Source organism: Pavona decussata, unplaced genomic scaffold (genome assembly GCF_977016875.1).
Source record: "Pavona decussata unplaced genomic scaffold, jaPavDecu1.1 SCAFFOLD_223, whole genome shotgun sequence".
Lineage (NCBI taxonomy): Eukaryota > Metazoa > Cnidaria > Anthozoa > Scleractinia > Agariciidae > Pavona > Pavona decussata.
In genome coordinates, this window is record NW_028145628.1 from 3,351,008 (window position 1) to 3,372,990 (window position 21,983).

At 38.0% G+C, this 21,983-nt stretch overlaps 2 protein-coding genes across 3 annotated transcripts; one reads left to right on the forward strand and one right to left on the reverse strand.

Annotated features, from left to right (window-relative positions):
• Window positions 1-304: 304 nt before the first annotated feature.
• LOC146459212 (transmembrane protein adipocyte-associated 1-like) lies at window positions 305-10,550 on the reverse strand. 2 transcript variants are annotated; one of them, XM_085089991.1, is made up of 10 exons: window positions 10,151-10,550; window positions 8,202-8,337; window positions 7,539-7,637; window positions 6,813-6,885; window positions 6,280-6,362; window positions 4,857-4,976; window positions 4,003-4,063; window positions 3,151-3,253; window positions 1,854-1,937; window positions 305-1,059 (listed from the first exon to the last, which is right to left on the reverse strand). In XM_085089991.1, the coding sequence occupies exons 1-10, from the start codon at window positions 10,267-10,269 to the stop codon at window positions 957-959; spliced, it is 981 nt and encodes a 326-aa protein (XP_084946117.1). In that variant the 5' UTR covers window positions 10,270-10,550; the 3' UTR covers window positions 305-956. The 2 variants fall into 2 exon arrangements, with proteins under 2 accessions (XP_084946117.1, XP_084946118.1); XM_085089992.1 differs by having other exon boundaries at window positions 814-1,056; window positions 10,151-10,414.
• Window positions 10,551-13,623: 3,073 nt separating this feature from the next.
• On the forward strand, window positions 13,624-19,604 carry LOC146459213 (uncharacterized). The gene is made up of 3 exons (XM_085089916.1): window positions 13,624-13,777; window positions 18,236-18,451; window positions 19,086-19,604. Exons 1-3 carry the CDS (start codon window positions 13,720-13,722, stop codon window positions 19,271-19,273), a joined length of 462 nt encoding a protein of 153 aa, XP_084946042.1. The 5' UTR covers window positions 13,624-13,719; the 3' UTR covers window positions 19,274-19,604.
• The last annotated feature ends 2,379 nt before the right edge of the window (window positions 19,605-21,983 follow it).

Consider the following 21,983-nt stretch of genomic DNA (forward strand, 5'->3'; position numbering starts at 1 on the left):
CTCGAATTCGTCCAGTCTTCGCATTTTCTGAAATACCCTTAAAAGAGATTTGACGTATCTTTTCCCCTTAATATGTTCTTGCTTTCCATACACATTTAAGTATTATATTCCTCTTCTGTTTCAAGTAGCACAAGGAGAACATCCATCGATGATAATACAGCAGATAATACAAAACTTATACAAAGTTCAACCCTGCTTTACGGACATCTGCTGGCCTAGTATGCAGACCTCGTTACATGTATCTTGCTACCAAACCATAGATGTCTCTAAAATTAACCTGCTTGATACGGACGCTCCGTTAATATGGACACTTTTTCTGGCCCCAACAGCGTCCGTAACGGAAACAATGCGACTTTAAAGCAATATTCTCAAATTCTTCTACTAGGAAGGTCTTTGACGGTCCACAGTACAAAAAAAAAATAACTTGGAGGTTGAAGCGGCCAAATTTCTCATCACTGAATCAATGATACTTAAACACATTCAGACCAAATATTCACGGTGGACTGTAAAGGAAACACTGTAATTTGAGGGGGGGGGGGGGGGGTAACAGATCCCTAACAATTGGCCACAATTTAACTGTCAGAAACGTCGTGCTTCTTAGATGACAACTGAGGACAGGAGTCTAAGATTTAAACTGATACCTGATAACTGGCCGAAAATTTCGCTGATAACTGAGATTCCAACACTACTCATCCAGACCCTCTTATTTGCTGTTTGACGGTTAAAGTTTCATCAATTTAGGTTTTGACGCTCTACCCTGTAGTTACTGACACGATTCCATATCATAAGTTATTCATATTCATCAGAGGATTCACGATCTTCAGTGGGTAGCGCAGAGTATACGTAGGCTGAATGATCATTCAGAGGATTCACCATCTTTAGTGGATAATTGAGCAAATCATACTTCTCTTTACAAACTTGTATAAAGAATCACGTCCTAAATTCCATATCATAAGTTATTCATATTCATCAGAGGATTCACGATCTTCTGTGGGTAGCGTAGAGTACACATAGGCTGAGTGATCATTTCCCAATGTTAGTACATGGAAATCCGCACTGCTGCAACAGAAGGAAAAAAAAATAGAATCGCTGCAACTTTAATGCCGGTGTTAGTTCGATAGTTTGTTAATGTCAGTTAGTTTGTTCTTTACTTCAATTCGTTCGTTAGTTCACTACTTCATTCGTTCGTTAGTTCGCTACTTCATTCCTTCGTTAGTTCACTACTTCACTCGTTCGTTAGTTCGCTACTTCACTCGTTCGTTAGTTCGCTACTTCATTCGTTCGTTAGTTCGCTTCTTCATTCGTTCGTTAGTTCACTACTTCATTCGTTCGTTAGTTCGCTACTTCATTCGTTCGTTAGTTCACCACTTCATTCCTTCGTTAGTTCACTACTTCATTCGTTCGTTAGTTCACTACTTCATTCGGTCGTTAGTTCGCTACTTTATTCGTTCGTTAGTTCTTTCTTTCTCCTTGGTTGGTTCGTCAGTCGTTTATTCGTCCCTTCTTCCGTTACTTCGTCAGTTCGTTCCTTCGTTCGTTGGCTCTTTGGTTGATTGGTCTGTTCGTTCGCTAGTTCGTCGGTTCGTCGGTATGTCACTTCCTTGGTTCGTTAATTCGTTGAACCGACAGATTGTTAGTTCGTTACTCATTAGTTCATCAGTTCGTTCGTTTGCTCGTTCGTTTGCTCGTTCACTCATTCGTTCGCTCGTGCGTTCGTTCAGTCGTTCGCTCGTTCATTCGTTCGTTCGTTTGGCTTCCTCCATTTATGTGCGGCTGCAAGGCACAACACGAAAATATTAACAGATGAGTAGGGCGGCGTCAGGAAGAAAATAAATAAAAAGAGGGTGGCTCACCTTCTAAAGAAATCTTTCAGGAATGTCCAGTAGACCAGAGGACCAAATAAAGTATAATACACAAACATGGTAAGATCTAAAATGCTGCAACAAAAAGGAAAATAAACATTGTTGTTCTGTACAGTGTAGGAATGAGGGCAGATGCACTTTTTAACCTCTTCACAGTTCAAAGCACCAGATTCCAAAACAAAACAAAAACAGAACGAAAGAAATCGTGAAAGGAATAGCACCGCTAAAAAGCACTGCTCATTTCATTCCAAGACTTCATCCGCAGCGTCAAACGCAGAGAATCACCTTGCACGGTAAAATAAACAGCACCACAGGAATTCACTGATGAAAAGCTTTTATTTGAATGGTAACACTTAGGGGTTTTATCCACAGACTCAAAAGTTAGAACCACTTTGTGCAGCATAATAAACGGCACCATTGGAAAGTAATGCTTATTAGCTCTCATTTGAATGGTCACACTAGCTGTTACACCGGACTTCATCCACAAACTCAAAAGATAAGAAGGCATTGCTAAGTAGCTTTTATTTTAATGGTTACTCTTTGGGATTTCATCCACAGACTTAAAACTTAGAACCACTTTGCGCAGAAAATAAACAGCACCATTGGAAAGTACTGCTTATTAGCTTTCATTTGAATGGTCACAATACCTGTTACATTTTCGGATTTTATCCACAAACTCAAAAGACAAAAGGCACTGCTTAGTAGCTTTCATTTGAATGGTCTCCCTTTAGGATTCAGTCCAAGGCATAAACATGAATGCTTGGTTTATCAACCGAATCGCGGTAAAGAGATTCGAGTGCTGGCGTTTCAAGCGTTAGCCCTTCGTCAGAGCGAATCAAGCATTATTGTGGGTTGTATGTGTTTATATAGTGAGCAGTGGAGCTACGCTATTGGTGGGAGCATGGTAACCAGGAAACAAGAATAAATTTTGTAGTCGAGTGAAAAGCGTTCGTCGATTCCTTGGGGATTAAGAGTGCCGATTCGACAGATGAATTTATATTCTAAAATTCTACGGGTTTCGGTGCTACCATGATGAAGAGAAATGCCACAGACTGCCTGGGTTTGCCTCTAGAACTGACAATATGGATTTTAAGTTTCTCTGTATTGGTGCATTGCATTTTAACGACAAGTTTTTTCTTCTTCTCTCCTGCACAATCACGTGCAGATTGACTGGTCGTCGCGTGAGACATGAGACGTTTGTTCCTCTATACTATCATTGGCGAAAAAGATGAACTTGCTGTTGAAATCTACACTGTTCAAATTTGTAGACTTGGTTCATTTTACTTACCACAAACTTTCAAGAATCCTTTCATGTAACAACAAACTTGCACATCCCTGCACGACGTTGACAACACAAAGAAATGCGCAATAGACGTAAAAGGATCTTCTTGCTACAAAAAATAAAAACAACTGAACCACTGTCAAAGAAAATTTGGATTTTATTCCAGAGTATATAATGGCATGTGCATGCACCACGTGTATATAATGCAAATGCGAATGCCCGTCAAACATGGCACACATAATTCACCATTGAAGGATACATATGTTCCTATAACAAAGAGATTTGACAATTGAATACCTTTTGTGAACATATTATCATTATTATTATTATTATTATTATTATTATTATTATTATTATTATTGTTGTTGTTGTCGTTGTTGTTGGTGTTGTTGTTGTTATTATTATTATTATTATTATTATTATTATTATTATTATTGTTATTGTTATTATTATTATTATTATTATTATTATTATTATTATTATTATTATTATTATTATTATTATTATTAGAAGAAGAGATAAACAAACAAAGAACAAAGATACACAGTAAAAAAAACAGTATGGCTGAAACAAGGCCAATCACAGTGGTCCCACATTTCACAAATGAACGGAAAACTGTGTCCTTCAGGCGGAGTGAGGTCCCTTGTTTTTACGAATTTCCGTCTTTTATTTCGAAAAATGAGCTCAATCGCACCAACTGCATATAACGTTTTTTGCTCCCTGAAAGTAACGAAAAACTGAAAGTAGCGAGCCACAAAGGCTTCTAATTCTGAAAGTAATGATTAGGTCGTTGCTTTCGGAATTTTACGGTGTTAATGAAATTGATTTAAAACACAACTGGACTAGCTTAATTCTTACCAGGTATAATACAACACTCCCTTAGCTTGGTGCACGGCAGAATCACAATAATAAAATAAACCTTTCGGGAAACAAAAGTAGCATACATGTTACCAGTGAATTAGGGAGCTTTAGCAACGACGACAGCGACGGCAGCAAAATAGTCACTATTAAAATGAATTCGCGTTATTCAAACGTCGTCGCGATTATTCCAACTCACTTTTAACTTTTTTAGTTGAAATTTCCTGGGTTTGAATTCTTAGAGACCGCACCCAAGTTTAGAAAGAGAAAGGAAAGTTCGTCGCCGTGTGTTTACGTCCTCCACAAAAACATCCCATCACTAAATTTCACCCCCCACCCCCGCCCCCAACGGAAGGTTTTTTGTTTTACACCCCCATCCCTCCAGGAAATTCCAGTTTTGCCTCACATTTTGCTTCTTAAATTTTAGCTTCTCAGACCACCCGCCCACTAGGAGTTTCCAATGGCCTTCCATGGGGTGGGTATGCACAATGCCTGCATTTGGGGATGTAAAAGAACCACTAAGGATCTTATGAACCCTGGCTATGTACGACCACCCTCAGTGGACCAGCATCTGGCCAGCTTGGCGTGATTTCTCTGAAAGGCTTCCGAGTGAATGAGATCACAATTCTTTAACAGCAACTATTAGTCAATGGGATCAGCCGGGTGGTGGGAAATGTGTAAACAGTAGCTGTGAAGCGCCAATAATCACAAACTTTGCTCCACTTGTCTCCATTTCAGACATCTCAGAACCATGAGTAGATCAGTGTCCACGCATACACAGCTCATACACAGGAAGGGTTTTAGTTAGGGTTATTATCAAGCTAGGGTCTCGAGAAAAATTCCTTTTTGCTTACCATAGCCAAGAACAGTGATGTAGAAGACCAAAACAGTGATCCACCATGGCCGTATAAGTCGTAGTGCCTATTACCATAAATTCCGTTTACTCCAGGATACCTTAGAAATTCAAGGGTTGCCTGTTGAGAGGAAAATAAAAAAAATATTACTAGTAATAATCGTAGATTAGAGAGTGCGTTCGATGTCACCAGGCTATCTCGATCCCAGGCTCCCTCTCTTTGTGGTCTTTGTGATGTCATCCGCCCCTGCAAAAAAATCTGTGGGGGATGCCAGATGTGTCTCCCAAGATCCATCGACCCATTCACGTCAAGTCCCGGGGTCAAGTCCCATAAAATCTAGATTCAAATCCGTACTAGGAAGCGTTCTTCCCACGTCGAACGGAATTTGCCTTTCTTTGCATCTGCTCGTTATCGCTTCAGTGAGAGTGAATTAATTGCTTCTTATAATCTCCTTGGACTAATAAGAACTTAGTTTTAATTCGTTGTATGTAAAGTGTTAATTAATTAATGAGTACTGAACGGTGTTTCAATATAGACATTTTCATTTACCAGAATATTGAGGAAAAGCCCGCGAATTTCTCCTTTGAATTCTTTCTTAGGTAAATCTCTTATACGACACACTATCTCATTCCATAGTCTTACACCAAATTGCGAAAAAAGATTATATTGACTGCTTTTATCAGCAGTGGGCAAACAGGTACATGGGTGAGCCAATAGACTTAAGCTTAATTGTCCAATCTTTGTTTTCTTGTCTTTTAATTGCTAATGCTTACTTATTTTATTGTGTGCCTATCCTCCAATGTGAGGCTCTAGCTTGAGGCGGGGAAGAGGTGCTTACATGCATATACATACATACAACCTTTAATGACATGGTCGTGCATAAACAAAAACCAAATAATAAATTTATAGTAAATAGATTAAAATATATTTAGTAAGGAATACAATCTAACATTCTTCAAAACTAAAAAACATTTAAGTGTGGAAGCATGTTAAGGATCATGATGAATAAAATATAGCTGTGATGATGATGATGATGCTGATGATGATTGCATTCAGCATAGAAAGAACGCACTCGTAATACAAATTGGAGTGGAGATTTTATGGGACAATGAACGAATGGATCTTGGGACACATATCTGGCATCCCCCACAGATTTTGCATGGGCAGATGACATATCACCAACTTAGCAAAGGAAAGAGAGCCTGGGATCGAGATCATCGAATGCACTCCCTGATCTTTGATTATTACTCGTAATGATAATGATAATAATAATAATAATAATAATAATAATAATAATAATAATAATAATAATAATTATAATACTAATAATGATAGTGATGATGACGATGACTGCAATGACAATGATGATGATGATAATCAAGTGATGATAATGGTTTAATGATGATGACGATGATAAACGAACCTGTCCTGATGAATAGACTATAGCACATATTGATGCAACAATCAACACCCTCCGTACTCCTTTCCTCCCATCACGCATGTTGCCTAAAGTAAAAGAAATTTAATCCGATAAAGCTTTAGAGATAACGTTAACCCAAAGCTTTAAATTGACTTTACAACCTTCAGCAACCACAGGGTGCCCACACAACCTCTTATATAGGCCTCTTATAGGCTTCCCTCTCAATCATTTTTAATGGAATCAAATTACGGATAAGGGTAATTTTAACAATGCCCCTAAATTTATAACTACATGGGGGGCTGGCCTCTACATCTTGTGGAACAGTAATCAGATGGCCCACTAAATCCTCTCTGAACAAAACCTTAATAAGGTTCCAAAAAGACCCTTAGATGCTGATAAAAATTGTTGTACAATACAACATCATGTTTTACTGACGGTATTGTCATTTCATGAGGAGTACCATTTCTAACCACTTACAAAAAGACCTGAGGCTGACACCTATATAGCTTTAATAAGGTTAATTTGCACTTGATTACCTGCCCATACCCCAAATATGATCACACTCAACTCCACTGCCAACAAGAAACAGCTCAAAAGTAGCCAAAGAATCTGACAATAAACAAACATAATATTTTTGTCCTAAAAATATTATTAGTTATATAAAAATTAAGGTCAACACATTTGTGTGGAGTTCTTATGCCATACATGCATCTAAATAATTATTTTGAATATGCTGTTGATTTATGACAACCAAATGTATGGAGAAATTTACAAGAACAGGCCGACCAAGGGTAAGTTTAAGGACTTTTTTTTAAAAAAATAATGATATAAATAATAATAATAACTTTATTAACGTGTTAATCCATCTAGCTTACAAAAATATGTAACCTAATTGAGGACATCTATCTTCCTATCACTGTTATTGCAAATTGATTATTAAACAATATCAAATATACATGTATATTAATTGATTAGTTAATTAGTAATATTAATAGAAAATAACCCTATTCCTGAGTAAAAAATGTTGATACAACATATCTTATAGCATGAATTTTAATTCATAAGGATATATATACTAATAGGTCTGGAATAATTTAAACTAAGTAGAGTTTGACTGCTGCAAAAATGACAATTTTTACAATTCTCTGTGTGTTCTACCCACAGTATCGCGCAAGAGTTTGTTGAAAAATTGGTCTGCCTGTCCACCAAGTCACAGGGATACTAAGTATTCAAACACAATTTTTTATTTTTCAAAATCTTACCTTAGTTGGCAGAGCATCTTTGTGACACTGATTAAGAATGGATGACAAAAGCATGGACACAAAACATCTTACTATGCCAACAATGCAAACAAGAAAGACCTAGGGGAAAAACAAGACATCATGTACATGTACACATCATATATGCAGTTTTTTTTTTCCTAAATCATATTAGATCATTCTCAAATAAATGCTCTGATTATATTCCTACAAACTCTCATGCTTTTTATTGCAGGTCTCACGCCAGCTAGCTCACTCTTGTGGACCAATTTCTCATGCCTGGTTGAAAATGTGAGTTATTGTAGCCTTAACTGACATAATCTCCAAAAATATGTAAACTCAAACCAATGTGAGAAATGAAAAGTTTGTTAAAAGGTTTGATAAAATTGCCCTGAAAATCCGTCTCTCAATAAAAATATTGACATTGTCTCCTTTATATCCCCCTTTAGCAGTGGGACAAAAATGAAAAATAATTGCCCAAACTACTATTTGAAGAAAATTATAAAATCAAATTGGTGTATATCACAAAATTAATTGGGCACAAGTGACCTTTTTTTAAGAAAAAAAAGAAAAAAAATTAGAAATTATATATAAAAATAATAATTAATGTCACAGCCTGGACAACCTGAAGACATGCAAGTCATAAACATCCCATTAAAAGCTTACCATGGAATAAACAGTCTTAACAATGGGACACTTAATTTTATAAAGCTGTACTTGAGCAACTCCAAGTCTGTACACGAGAAACACCAGGAACAGAAAATTTGGAATCAGAAGGATGACATCAAAAATCCGGATAGCACTGAAAAAATAAAAGGGAAAAATAATGACTATTTGAAGTCCCTTTAGGAAGCGTTGAAAGTGAGAGCTCATTGAAAAAGAGGAAGCAAAAAACAGAAAGAAGATATCCAAGCTCACACTTTGTTCATGCACTCCAAGTTTTGGTTTTTTCACTTGCTCACAACAATTAGCTGCATAATGCACGTTTAATTGTCCAGAATGGGACAGTCTAACAGTCTAAGTGGGAATGTGGTTCAAAATAATAAAAACACGTTTTCAAACCATATTGTAGAGAGCGCAGGTATTGCAGGTATTGAAGCGGTGAAAGCACTTGCTTCCCACTTATTAATGTGGCCCTGAGTGAGGTTTCAAGGTGGGAGTTTGTTAATAGAGAGATTTAGCTTCACGTTTACGGCTAATGCCAAACGGGAAATGTCCAGCCGCTGTTTGTTCCAAAATGCATAAACTTGTGCTTCTCGTACTCACTTCTCTCTTTTTCGTGTTTGCTCAATAGCTGTCGCCCACTGGGTGAAGATAAGCTTAAACCAAAAAAGCTTCATTGCTTTTCATCAAAGAGAAAATTTCAGCCTGACGTTTGCTGTTTGCCGTAAACACGATGCTAAATCTCTCTATTGGTTCTCATCCTAGCTAGCTCTGAGGTTTTCTTATTTCCGGTTTTCCTCTTTCCTCAAAACCACCATTTCCAAATTTCCAATTCAACCTAGAGTGTCCTTAGTTATTGTTCTGTGGGGAGGCGGCGTGGCCTAGCGGTTAGACTTGTAATCCAGAGGTCCTGGGTTCAAGTCCTGCTCTGACCACTTGGATTTGTTTCGCGGTAGCCCTGTTTTCAAATCCAAGGCCACGCTTTGTAAATTTGAAGGGGTGCTTGGAAAAAAGCCCTAAGTGACTTCTGATAAATTGCTAGATTCTCATTCCAAATTTCATTGTATTTACTTGTGAAACAAAAGGAGAATTTGACCTTACATCAAAAGTCACTTAGGGCCTTATATTTTCATGCACCCCTTCAATTAGCCAACTGGTTTGCCTCTCACCAGTTGAGATTTTTAACAAATGCTGTGTTCAATTTTTACTAATATTAATTTTAGATTTAAAGTGTCCCCAATTAGCGCCACAGTGCAAAACACTTTGACTCTTAATAAAGTCATTTAATTATTTATTTTTTAGATATATATTCTTGACACTTAAAGAAAGTGATCTTAAATTATATAAATTTTGCCTGAATTAATTTATTGGGAAATGTTTAATCCCATTTGAAACAATGCTTCCTGGCTGCAGTTTAGCTACAAAAACACTACCCAGTATATATAGCATCAGACTTCAACAAAACAGCAACCAAAAAATAGGTACAGCACCTTAATTTGTCTCATATTGCATTTACCTTTTCATATTAAAATTTGCTTAGTTTACAAATTAGGGTATCAATGATAATTGAGTTTTATATATTAAGATCAAGCTTCAATATCAAGATAAGCCAGACTTCATAATGACCTTATAATGATCCCACATAGTGGGGAATTGATAAAGCCTTTTTGAAATAGTATTTATCTAAATCCTTCAAGATGCTGCATGATGCAATATGGAAATCCATTATTTTTTAAATTTATAAATTATGGTGTGGCCTTTGGCTGTCTCCATCAGTTTACCTAGCAAGCCGAGATCTTCCTTAATCCAACAGAAACGAAAAAAAAGACGAAAATCCTCGCATTGTTGAGCAAACAACGGACTTGGCTTTCCGGCGAGATTTATTTCAATTTTACCCACTGGAAATATAAAAACAACAACTTTAAATATTATCGACAACGAGCAGAGCTTACCTGTGATTTACCGTGCCATACAAAATGATTTGACAAGGAAGAGAGTCGATGTCTTCATCAGGAACTGAAGTTGTCGATACATTAGGGGGAAGAAGGCTCGAAATCACATTCGACGCCATTTTCAGAATCTTCTAGAAAATATTTATATGCTCTTGATCGTCAACTTGCATTGATTGCTGCAGGGTTGTTTACAAGTCCGCCATTTGGCTCAGTGCACCGGAATACCATTTTATACCACCAGTACGCTCACACAATCGGCAAATATTTCATTGTGGATTCGTTGTTTAAGCCATCATCCCGTGAAAACCCAGGCCAAAGGCAAGTAATTCACTTCTGTAAGAAATAAAGAACCTGATCTTAATTTCTAAGCAGACGTAAACACTAGGAACAATCATCACACAGTCACCACGAAGTCGCGTGACTTGGCCCAGTCCTTCGCCGTTAAACGGAGTGGCCCAGTTTTGTACCTATGTTGAATTTGATAATAATCGATTTCATTTCAAATTTAATTTAAAATGTATACTGACTCTCTTATCTCGAATCTTTCGGTTTTAATTCCACTTCTGTTCTAAACGTGAAATTGATTTTCAAAGCAAAACTCAATCATAAGGTAGCATATTTGAAAAAAGGAAAAATATACTAACAATTGCAACTACCGAGGTAACAAAACAGGAAAACAAATTGATCGAAAAGTACCAGCGTTATCGTCGATCCCACGTGGAAAGGATTGCGATCAGGCTTACATTACAAGATGGCGGCCAAGTGGTAGATAAGATATTTCGAAACGAACGGCCGGGATCCCAAGGTCTTCCGTTCGTTTCTTCTGTTTGCATTGGTGTCGGCTCTTCGTGGCGCAATAACAACCTTAATTGATTGATTGATTGATTGATTGACTGACTGACTGACTGACTGACTGACTGACTGACTGACTGACTGACTGACTGACTGACTGACTGACTGACTGACTGACTGATACAGAGAAAGAAAAGGAAACGGGGAAGTTCGAATGAAGCACGAGTTCCTATGTCATCCCGGGGCCGGGAAGGAGCTTGATATAAGGGGCTTGTCCCGCAAATAGCCACAAAGCTAATCGAGGCGGGACAAGACGAGCACGAGAACATACATGTAATGGAAAAAAAATTACAATAAATTACAAACATGCTGGAAAACGGAAAAACTTAACTTTACATAATAACGCAGATTTAGATAAGGCTATGCAACATAGGGCAAAGGCTTCTTTTTTTTCCCCTGCCCTCTCCACAAAAAAATAGACGCCTGATTGCTGGCATGAAGCGATCATCATCATCATCATCATCATTTATTTGCTTTACTAAAAAAAAGAAATCATTAAATTTGCATTAGTGGCGAGGAGACTCAAGAAACCACCAGGCTTATAAGAGAGGCCACTTCGGCTGTCATTGATACATAGGAAATATGGTGCTGCGTAAGTGCAGCTTGGTCAATTCATGATTTTATAGATAACTGAACTGCAACATTTTTGTGAAAAGACTAAATGAAGAAGTAATTGATATTGGGAGAGAGTTTCAGATTTTCGGACCTTGGTAAAGGGCTGTAAATTGCTTAAGATTTATGCGACAAGAATGCGATCGATAGCCGTTGTGGTTGGCTGTTCTGGTGCCATAATTATGCACTTGGCTACTTGTTAAAAATAAATTCAGAAACATTGGAGGTATTAATTGATTTTGATAATAAACCATAAATTTGGCTATTTGAAATGAATTAACTTGGATCGGATCGATCGGGTGGAATGGAGGGGAAGAAGGGAGCGAATGTTAACGAAGTACTTAACGACATTTTAATGCCAAGTATGTCCAGCACTGCTCGTCACTCTTCGGAAGAAATTATCTGGGTACGACTGAGATTCGTGAGAGAATTGTATGGTTTTGTCCCTTCAGCGTATAAAGATAACTCCCAATCTGTGTTCGGTATACAGTTCGTTATTTACCTTACTTCTAAGACGAAGCTTATACTGACAAGTTAGTGAAAGCTATATAAGATGTAATTATTCAAATTAAAGTTCATTTCCGAAAGGTTTGAGTTGAAAGCAGGGGCACCCAACGGATCGTTTCGGTAAATTATCTGTTCGGAAGGCCCTTAATCAACTACAATTTTCTAAAGGGAATTTTCACCTCGAACGTACATGACATGGGAAATTTAAGGCCTAGTGTTTTCGGATTGATACAAATTTGGTTTCAGGTACCGAAGAATGGTCAGCTAAGATTTTCGGAAAGGAAGTAAGACCTAAGGTTTTCGAGAAATGGACAAAGATGCCCTAGTAATTTCGAAAAGACTCAAGTTCCCCTAGAATGACCGAACAGATAAAAATATTATAGCGCGGCCTGAAATGAACCTACAGAGCTTTAAAGGCACTCCAGATAGCCTAAAATTGCGTTTCAAAGGATTTGTATATGTAATAGGACTACATGCTGTCCAATTTGGAAATAATTGGATGAGAAAAATTCCGAGGAATTTTGGCAGTCCGAGGAATTTTTTGAATCCAATTATTTCCAGATTGGATAAGCATGTAGTCGTATTACCTATTAATTATATTGTGTATTATTTAAGGGTAAAAAATAAAGCTGATTTTGTCAGGAATATATTATTTCAAAACATCTTCGGTATCCAAATTAATAGGTAATTTGGATCGGTATCCAAATTAATAGTTAATTTGGATCGGTATCCAAATTAACAAATAATACAATGGTTGCTTGAATGGGATTTCTGACTAGCAATATAATTAGAGAGAAACTGTCGTTGGGTGCCCCTGTGAAAAGTCCCATCAATTATGTTGGTACATCAAGATTAACGATCGTTCGTTCGTCTTTCCATCCGTCCGTTCGTCTGTTCTTTCGTTCGTTCGTCCGTCCTTTCATCTATCCATCCATCCGTCCGTTCGTCCGTCCCTCCTTCCTTTCGTTCTTTCCTTGGTTCGTTCATTCGTTCGTTTATTTTTTTTCCAAAATGGATCAACCAGGTTGATCCAGACCAGTTCCCACCGTTTTCCATAAAACGGTGGGTTTCAAATAGATCTTTGTGAAATTTTGCTTGTCGAAGCCAAGAAAGTGTTACTCAACATCATAGTGATAAGGAAAAACCTCATTTGCATTCACTTTCAACACACTTTTACATTCGCGACTACAAAACTAGTTTCGTCAATAGACCTCGTCATTTGGCATGTAAAAGTGTGTTGAAAGTAAATGCAAATGAGGTTTAGAATAAAGAAAATCCCTGTCGACTGACTTGAAAACCCAGGAAATGGCCCTTTCCGGAGTAAAATTTAAAAAAAATTCGTTGTGTGCTATCATGATTGTCGGAAAACGGTCACATTTTTTTTCTTGGATCTGCGCCTGTCAACCACTGCTCAAAGCAAACGGGAACATTTCAAACAGTGCTCAATGTTATAAGCCGCCAAACTTCTGCTCTCATGATCCACGCTAAAAGTAAACTGGTATTTATAAAGGTCGCATCATAACCGCGCCCAGGTCAGTTCAACGTGTCCGCAGCTGTTCGACTGTTCTTAGATTGCTCTGTCCATCGTGTTAGCAAACATGAAAGCTTTTCCTATTCTTGTTCTTGCTTTCTTGGCCGTTTGCATCCTGCCCTCAGGTAAGTGATGTTGCAATGTTAAATATAATTACAGTAATATTTGTTAGGTGCAGATTTCTGCTTGCCAGCCTGTGAAACCCTTCAATCCCATGACACGAGGCAAAGAGGAACTAAGGTGAGGAAGAAACTCTCCTGTTCCAGCGTTCTTTCACAAAATCCATCAGCGAATATCCAGTATATAGTTAACAGCTCCTTATTGTCTAAACATTTTTTTGTTCGCTTTGGTCAAGTTCCCGGGCCTCTTCATCTCATGATCAAGATATTTATAATATACTGCAGCTGCAGCTTATCGCCACCACGTGGAGACTCATGCGATCAACATTACTGAAATTGTCTGGTAAGTCAAGTCACTCAAAAAATACAAACTAGGTTTGAATCGAAAATCAGAAGCATGGATTTCCTGCCTGAGCAGCTTGAGAACCTTAAAAACCCCGAGAATTCCGTAAATTACTGCTGCCTTCACTCATTTGTATAATCATGATCGTAAGTGGAATTTTAATCGGACAAGGTAAGTATTCAGGAATTTTAATTCTCGATCTATCTCGCAACCAGTGCACAATACCGTCCCAAAAACATTTTAAGCATTCATCCACCCTCTCATTTTACATATTTTAACACACTCGAGAATTCCGTAAATTACTGCTGCCTTGAGAGTAATCTTTAATGAGGAAACCAACATCACGAAAGTGGTTTACAGAAGGGTCCTTCACTCATTTTGTTGAAGGAACTTTTTGGGGAATTAGCTGGGTTCACTTCAACAAAGATCCAATAGCTTTTTCAGTTGTTCGTCTTTATTACTCTGACAAGAGTTCAGCTTACTCTGCTCAACAATCACTTCTCTACTAAAACTAGATGGCACCCATTTTTATACTGACTCGACAACCATCTGCTTAACGCAAACTAAATCTTACGCAAGCTTTCTGTGATTGGCTGCAGAGAACTTATTTGCATCCGTGCCTTCGATCTATTAGTCAAGTCAAAGACATCTTTCTAGAGAAATATCACCACAAAGGTTGGGTTGTCCAGTCAATACAAAACAAGGAGACCAATATAAAAATTACAAGGTTCAGACTTATACAATCAGGTTTCACAAAGATAATCTGAAAAACAGTAAAAGTTGTTGTTTAAACATTGTACAAGAAGTCGATTCGTTGAAGGTGTTAGCCTTCTTCATCGAAGATGATTGGTTAAAAGTTTCCATAAATTAAATGAGTACATGGTCAACAAAATCGAAAGTTCGAATTATACATTCAGTACGTGGCTAATAGCAAAATTACAACAATAGATATTTATCTTCACAATCACTCTAAGACCATAGTATTTACTTTCAAAAACACCTTCTATTACGGACATTATTATTTAGATATCTTCATATTTAAAATGAACATCAACCACCATGAATTCGGTAAAAGAACCCAAGAAAATCTACCAAAATTGGCTAAAAATAAGAACAGTAACAATTTCCTGGAATAAACCGTCGAAGGCTCAAGTTGAGGAAAAACTTATAAAAAGTAAGGTAAACAAGGTGTTATCTTTTGTAGGAAACTTAATTGAAAATATTTTAACGAACACAAGTGCTTCCGTGGAAACATACAGCTGCTCATACCGAATTCATGACAGGAGAATTTATACATTAATCACACATTAAGAACATCTAAGTCGAACCGCGAGGTATTATTTCTAGAGAGCTGCATAACGAGTCAACTGGTCTTTTTCTGATATTCCCAAAATATAATTTGTAATAAGTTGAAACACCAAATAAAATTCCTTTAACTATTTTAACCCCAAATAATTGTGCTGTAAATATTTTTCATAATTGTCAATTTTTATCATCTAACAATTTGAACAATCATGATCGTTAGTAGAATTTTTATCGGACAAGGTAACAATGAAATAAAGCCCTCCGGGTTAAGTCGCGGCTGCCAGTACACAATACATCCCAAAAACACAAATAAAACTTACAAAACAATTCAACCCGAGATGCTTATTTTTCGACCTCGTGCTCAAAAACAGCGCGCGTGATCATCTACTGGGAAACCTAAAACTTAGGAGGCCTGGAGCGAGGCTGCCAACAGAAGTGACCGATCCAGTCTCATTTTACAGGTTTTAATGGGTAATAAGGATAGGTTACCATTGCGGAAAAAGGAAAAACGTCTTGAAAAAGCAAGCAACGTGCAAACACACTTGAATAGTCCAATTTCGATATATTAAAATTCAGCCTAGTTGTTCGTTTCTGTCCAATTGGCCAACCGGGATTAAACTTACAAATCGAAGTCTATACAATAAAGAATTGAAAAATTGCCAAAATACTTTTGAAATGTTCGTGGCTTGTCTGACGCGGTGTTTCGTCTCGGCCAAGAGACTCTTCAGAGACCTTCAGAATTTATAGGCAAACTCGTTGAGCATCACACCCAAAGTCCCGTTCGCAAATTCAATTCAAATTCGAAGTCAGTAATAAATTTTCAAACACAAAAGAAAAAGAATACATCCACGACCAAACACAATCAAATTCGCCCCAGACTGAACGCTAGACTTCCTGATTTCGTTTAATGTCAGTTTCTTTTAAAATTTGTAGGACTTGCTCGATCGTTTGCCTCTACGAAAACTCATAACATTGTAATGTTCTTAAATTTATTAAAAAAATGAAACCAGGATAAACATATTTCTGCTCTCACAGGTGACTTAATTCATAAACATTTTTGTAAATGCCGCATTCCCCACGCGGCCGGTGTGTAATTCGGCAAGGTAAGCGTTTTACAAAAGTAATCCTTCTCTCCCGCCTTCCTTTACATTTCACTCTATCCCAGTCCCTCATTTGCCTACTCGAGCGTGAAAAGAAGCCTCGCTAGCCTCCCTCGCAGGTGCTCTTTTGGCTCGTCACGCAATCTTTCCTCCTGGTTCGTTGGAATTGGGGAGGAAAGATTGCGTGACAAGCCAAAGGATCTTCTGCTAGGGAGGAGGGTCTCAATGGGGTGCAGGCATTTATGGTCGACGGCTAATATTTTAGCTTTTCTACGGCTAACGGCTAATTGCTCTCCGTTAAGTCAACTACTTTTAAAGTGCAAAATTAGTTTCCATTGTTGCAAAACACATGTTTAAGGACTGTAAGTCTCTAAGGACCTTACTCGGATGATAACCGCCTAATTTAGGGTACATCAGCCACTAAACAAGACACAAGAAGTCCAAAGAAGCGATCTCGACACCCCTAAAATGCAAAGAGTGGATAGCCTTTTTTTTTTTTACGATTAACTTTTTTTTACGACTAACAGTTAAAATTTTCCATTTTTTTTTTCTTACGCCTAACGACTAAAATGTTTTGTCATTTTACGGCCAACGGTTAAATTGAGACCCACAGGCTGATGTTTCGCTTGCTTCATTGTCCCTGACCGAAGTTTCTCGTAAAGATCGCATCAAAAATTGCCTGATTAAACGAACACTACAAGGGGTCTTGATAAGATGATTTTGTTGGAATTTTAGGGGAGATATTTCCCCCGAATTAATAATTCAGATTTCGAAAACAAAAAGAAAAACCTTTGCAATTACTATATTGGATATTTGCTGTGGTTTTCCCGTCGATTTGACCCTGATTTCGATACGAAAGGAGGAGAGTGATAAAAGCTGATCACTAAATTGCCCTAGATTTACATCAACAGAAACTCGTAACATTGTTAATCGGCGCATGCGTTGTTCACCTTGACTTTTCGCTGATCCAAGCTACCAAGCTCCAATCCCAAGCTCCCTCGCTGCCTTTCCGCACTCATTCGCAGTACACGGTTTCCCCAACCTCGTCCTCAGGGTCTTCGAGATATTCAAAATGGCGGACGACGGCAAACCCTTAGACGCGATAGAAAATAGAGTATTTTGTCACGTAACAAACTTGATTTTATCTTTCGCTTCACGTTTTCTGGGATCAAATATGGCTGCCGTATCGATACTATCAATACGCGTTTGAAACGCGAACAAAACGCGCGATTTGATAGCGAAGACGAAGAGTGTGTCACGTGACAAAATTTTGCCGCGCGTCCCGTCCTTCCCGGGGGTCTTCGCTGCGCCGTCCGCCATTTTAAATATCGCGAAGACCCTGGGGACGAGGTTATGCCTCCCATTCCTCTCCAGGGCCCAGTTGTTCAAAGCCCGATCAAGCTAATCCCTGATTAACGTGAGCTTTGATGTGAGTTTAATTAATAATCAATAAAGATTCTCCAAAAAGTCGATTAACTTTTAATCGTGGACTAGGGTTAATCGGGTTTCGAACAACCGGGCCCAGGCTACTAAATGAGCAGTCCGTTGGATGACTTTTATAATTAAGCAGCGATTTCACGCCTGCCGTTAGTATAGAACCCCTTTGCATAAGACAGTTTTTTTAAGTTCCTCCTTGGAGAAATCCCTTAATATTATTAATTCTCGTTGTGTGCCTGCGTATAGCGACATTTTTCTCTTTTGTTTCTTGTCTGGTAGCTCTTGCCGTGCAGTGTTACTTATGCAGTGACATTCCCTTTGCGTTCCCTGGAGTGAGCAAATGTGACAGTAACAAGTGGAAAAATACTACCAGCTGCTCTGGCGCCTCTGAAAGTTGCATGACCATAAAGTTCAAGTTGACATCTTCTCCAAAGATGCTAGTGTCACGTAACTGCACTAGCGGTATGTCATGTGACCCACAGAGCAACTTCTACAGTAAGTACAGAGGACTTTAAGCTTGTGAAAGAAATGCGATGTTATGTTTTAAGCCTAGTGAATAAATGATAGATGTAACTTTTTCTCAGTCAGTTACAAAGACATCAGTACTCCGAAAAACAAAATCCGAGTGCTTCTAACAGGAGTCGTACCTAAGACCTTCCAATTACTAGTTTGGATGTTCTACCCACTGAGCTACATGAGACTCGTGGGAGCTAGTAGGCCATTCAATCAAGTCTTTTTGTCGTAAAGTCATCGGTTCGACTTCTGTTGGGAGAACTCGGATTTTCTTTTTTCAAAATTAAGTATGTCTGTGTCACTTACTGAAAAAAGTACATCTGATCAACTCAAGCCAGTTCTTGTACACTCAGAGAAAGCTCATTTGTCCCATCTTTTATTATTTAATCATTTTAGTTGTTGTGGGTTTTGTAGTTCGTTGAATTTTACTGGTTTTACAACCTTATAGTGTGACAAAAGTAACCTCGATCTCCGATTCAATAACTATTCCACCTAGCTCTTCGTATTGGAAGGCAACCGAGCTGTGTGTCATGAAGTCAACATTGGTCTGTGTTTGAGTTTCAGGTTGTATATTTCTCAAGTCACCAAGCAACTGTCTTTGTTTGTCTTTATACAGTTTGCAAAATGATGAACAGTTCTGCACTCGCCCATTGCGAGGCGCGCTGTTGTCAAGAAAACCTGTGTGACCCGTATGCCCCAACCACTACCTCAAGCCCAACGAATGCTGCCTCTACTTTACCGGCTGCGAGTTTTGGCGCCATTGTGGTTTATTTTGCCCTGAATATGTTTGTCTGGTTCAACTGAAACATACATATATAGTCTCAGTTTTGGTTTTTAGTTTTACCACAGGATACTCAAAGTATGGAGAGACATTTAATTTGAATCGTGTTAACCTTGACTTAATTGGATTTGTAATGAGTTTAACCGAGTAATCTGTTATAAGAAGCGAGGCATATTCAGTGCCCAAAAAGGTCCAAAAAGGCTTTCAAAAGCTTATAGTAACAACTTAGGTAAATCAAGACATTAACTAAACATTGTTCTTATGTGTATTGGTAGTACAGTACGGCGTTTTTCATTTTAAGTTTTTGTTTCTCTTGTCACTGTTGGTATCCTAAAATAAAATCACGCTTTTTTATCTTTGGTTTTCTTGGTGAATCAGTAATTTAGTATTAATAAAGCCCTTCGTTTATACTGAACAAGAAGCTGTTAACAGCTTATACTCGGGCCATATTTGACCGCGTGGTGCGTAAGCCTACGATCTTTTAGCAGTGATAACCTCCAGCATCGCTAACTCCCCAAAATCGATAGATACAGAGATATATTGAGGCAATCTGAAGTAAACACCAGATGGTATTGCATAACTTGCAGTCAGAATGAAATATAGGGGAAAACGAGACTTGTTAAGTAGAATACCTTGTGCTTCATACCGGGATGCTTTAATTCCAGGGCTTTAATCCTTACGTTTTCACCTTTGATTTGGAGACAGAAACCATTTGTACATTGATTATTTTTCAATACTAACCGTGAGTCAGATATGTATCTGTGTGACCCGGGTCATGATGACCCTAAAAGATGGCAATTTTCGGTGTGATCGTCGTGAAGGCCACATTCAAGTGTTCTACGCTTTCTACCAAATCTTGTGGTGATCTCTGGCATTGAATTAAAACGCAAACTTTTGCGAGCGTTTTCCGTCATAATTGTTCAAGTCCGGGTATTTACAGGTTTGGACAGAAATTATTTAAAGTATAGTCATTAAAAATTTCTGAGATACTTCTCTTCATGAATGCTTAAGTCTTATTTTGAGTTATTTGCCTTGCATCCGCCATCTTGTATGTGACACGTTATTTGGTCATATACAAAGTCTTATGCATTATCTCTTGGACAATCGCGACACAAAAAATAAAAAGAAAAAAAGAACGCGACCGAGAACTTAACTCGGCGCCTCGCGGCCTCACCCTGTTTGTTCGATCGATTGATCGATTGACTGACTGACTGATTAATTGATTGATTGACTGACTAACTGTCTGATTGATCGATCGATTGATTGATTGATTGATTGATTGATTGATTGATTGATTGATTGATTGATTGATTGATTGATTGATTGATTGATTGATTGATTGATTGATTGATTGATTGATTGATTGATTGATTGATTGATTGATTTAAGGTGGGGCTCTACCTGAATTTGAGTGAAATTTGAAGAGGTTTTAAGAATGGATAGAAGAAAGAAAATGATTTTTTGAACGCTAACAGACAGTCGATAACCACGCAAGAGTACCCTAGGTTGTTAGTGGACTAACTTGGTATCTGTCTATTAATTATTAACTACAAATTCTAATTTTAAAACTTCACTAAATCTTCAACATTTCTTATTTCTTTTAATTTTACCAATCCTTCAAGAAAAATTATTTCCTTCCAAATATACCTAAAAATCACCCAAAAATTCATAAAACACCCCAAATCATTGATTTGTGTTATGAATGGAGGTTTTTTTGTATTGCTTGAAATGCAAACAAGATATTTCCATTTGACCGATTTTAAGTGGCGTGAAAACGGCTTTCAGGTGAACCCCTACCTTAATGTAATGTCTGAAATTGGCCTTGTCCGAAAAAAACACTTATCTTTTAGAAGTCCGTCTATTGTCTCAATTAGCAGTCCATTTCTCTTCGGAGATATCAACACAATAATTAGGTACTATCTCAGATTTGAAATAAAATGAACTTTTTCATTCATGCACCCATGCCATTCATCGAGAGCCGGAGTGTGACGAGCTGGTGGAGATAGGTCACGTTTATCTGGCCATTCCACAGGCAACCCAAACGTAGGATTTAAAAGTGTTACCAGCCCTGACCTGTTAACTACTTCGTAAGGGGTTTGGGCGGGAGTGGTATGTGTGAGGCGGTACTTGGTAATTGGTTCGTTTATTTTCTGGTGGCCTACGCTGCTCATGACCGCTCCGCGTCAAAAGTTATATTCGAGTGGATACCAGCACAATTTTGATGTGTACCTCCCCCACCCCCAGCTTTAACAAACTACCCCCTCCTACCCTGCCCCACTCTCTCCCTCGTCACGGGTGTGCAGCATTGATTTGTTTTTGCCCTTACTTTAGCAAGCACGTTCCGACTTATAACTCTCGCGCGAAAAAAATTCAGACATATGTTATTTCTCATACGTTCCTCCTGGAGATTCGGACTTAGCACTCTGAAAGGATCTAACGGGTTAATAGATAAATTCATTAAACATAGTTCTCTTTACACAGTTCCGGTACGAACACAACAATCTAAAGGATATATTTTTGAGCATAAACAGCATGAAAACAGAGCAAAGGGGTATAAAATCTAACACCTAGAAGGTTGTACATTTCCACGTTTTCCCAACGAATTCCAAAACTCGTGTTTTGAAGACGACGATAATTAAATGTCTTTAATTTGTAATCCTCGCGAATGGATTGACATTTAACTGTTGAGCATTTTTAACTTTAAATGCTTCTTGTAAATTGCTTAAAATTGCC

Coding starts and splice junctions, on each gene's coding strand:
- LOC146459213 (XM_085089916.1), top strand. CDS start 13,720: ATGAAAGCTTTTCCTATTCTTGTTCTTGCTTTCTTGGCCGTTTGCATC. Junction 13,778..18,235: donor CGTTTGCATCCTGCCCTCAG/GTAAGTGATGTT, acceptor CTTGTCTGGTAG/CTCTTGCCGTGCAGTGTTAC. Junction 18,452..19,085: donor CCCACAGAGCAACTTCTACA/GTAAGTACAGAG, acceptor GTCTTTATACAG/TTTGCAAAATGATGAACAGT.
- LOC146459212 (XM_085089991.1), bottom strand. CDS start 10,269: ATGGCGTCGAATGTGATTTCGAGCCTTCTTCCCCCTAATGTATCGACA. Junction 6,363..6,812: donor CATATTTGGGGTATGGGCAG/GTAATCAAGTGC, acceptor CTTTTACTTTAG/GCAACATGCGTGATGGGAGG. Junction 4,977..6,279: donor TAGTCTATTCATCAGGACAG/GTTCGTTTATCA, acceptor TCCTCTCAACAG/GCAACCCTTGAATTTCTAAG.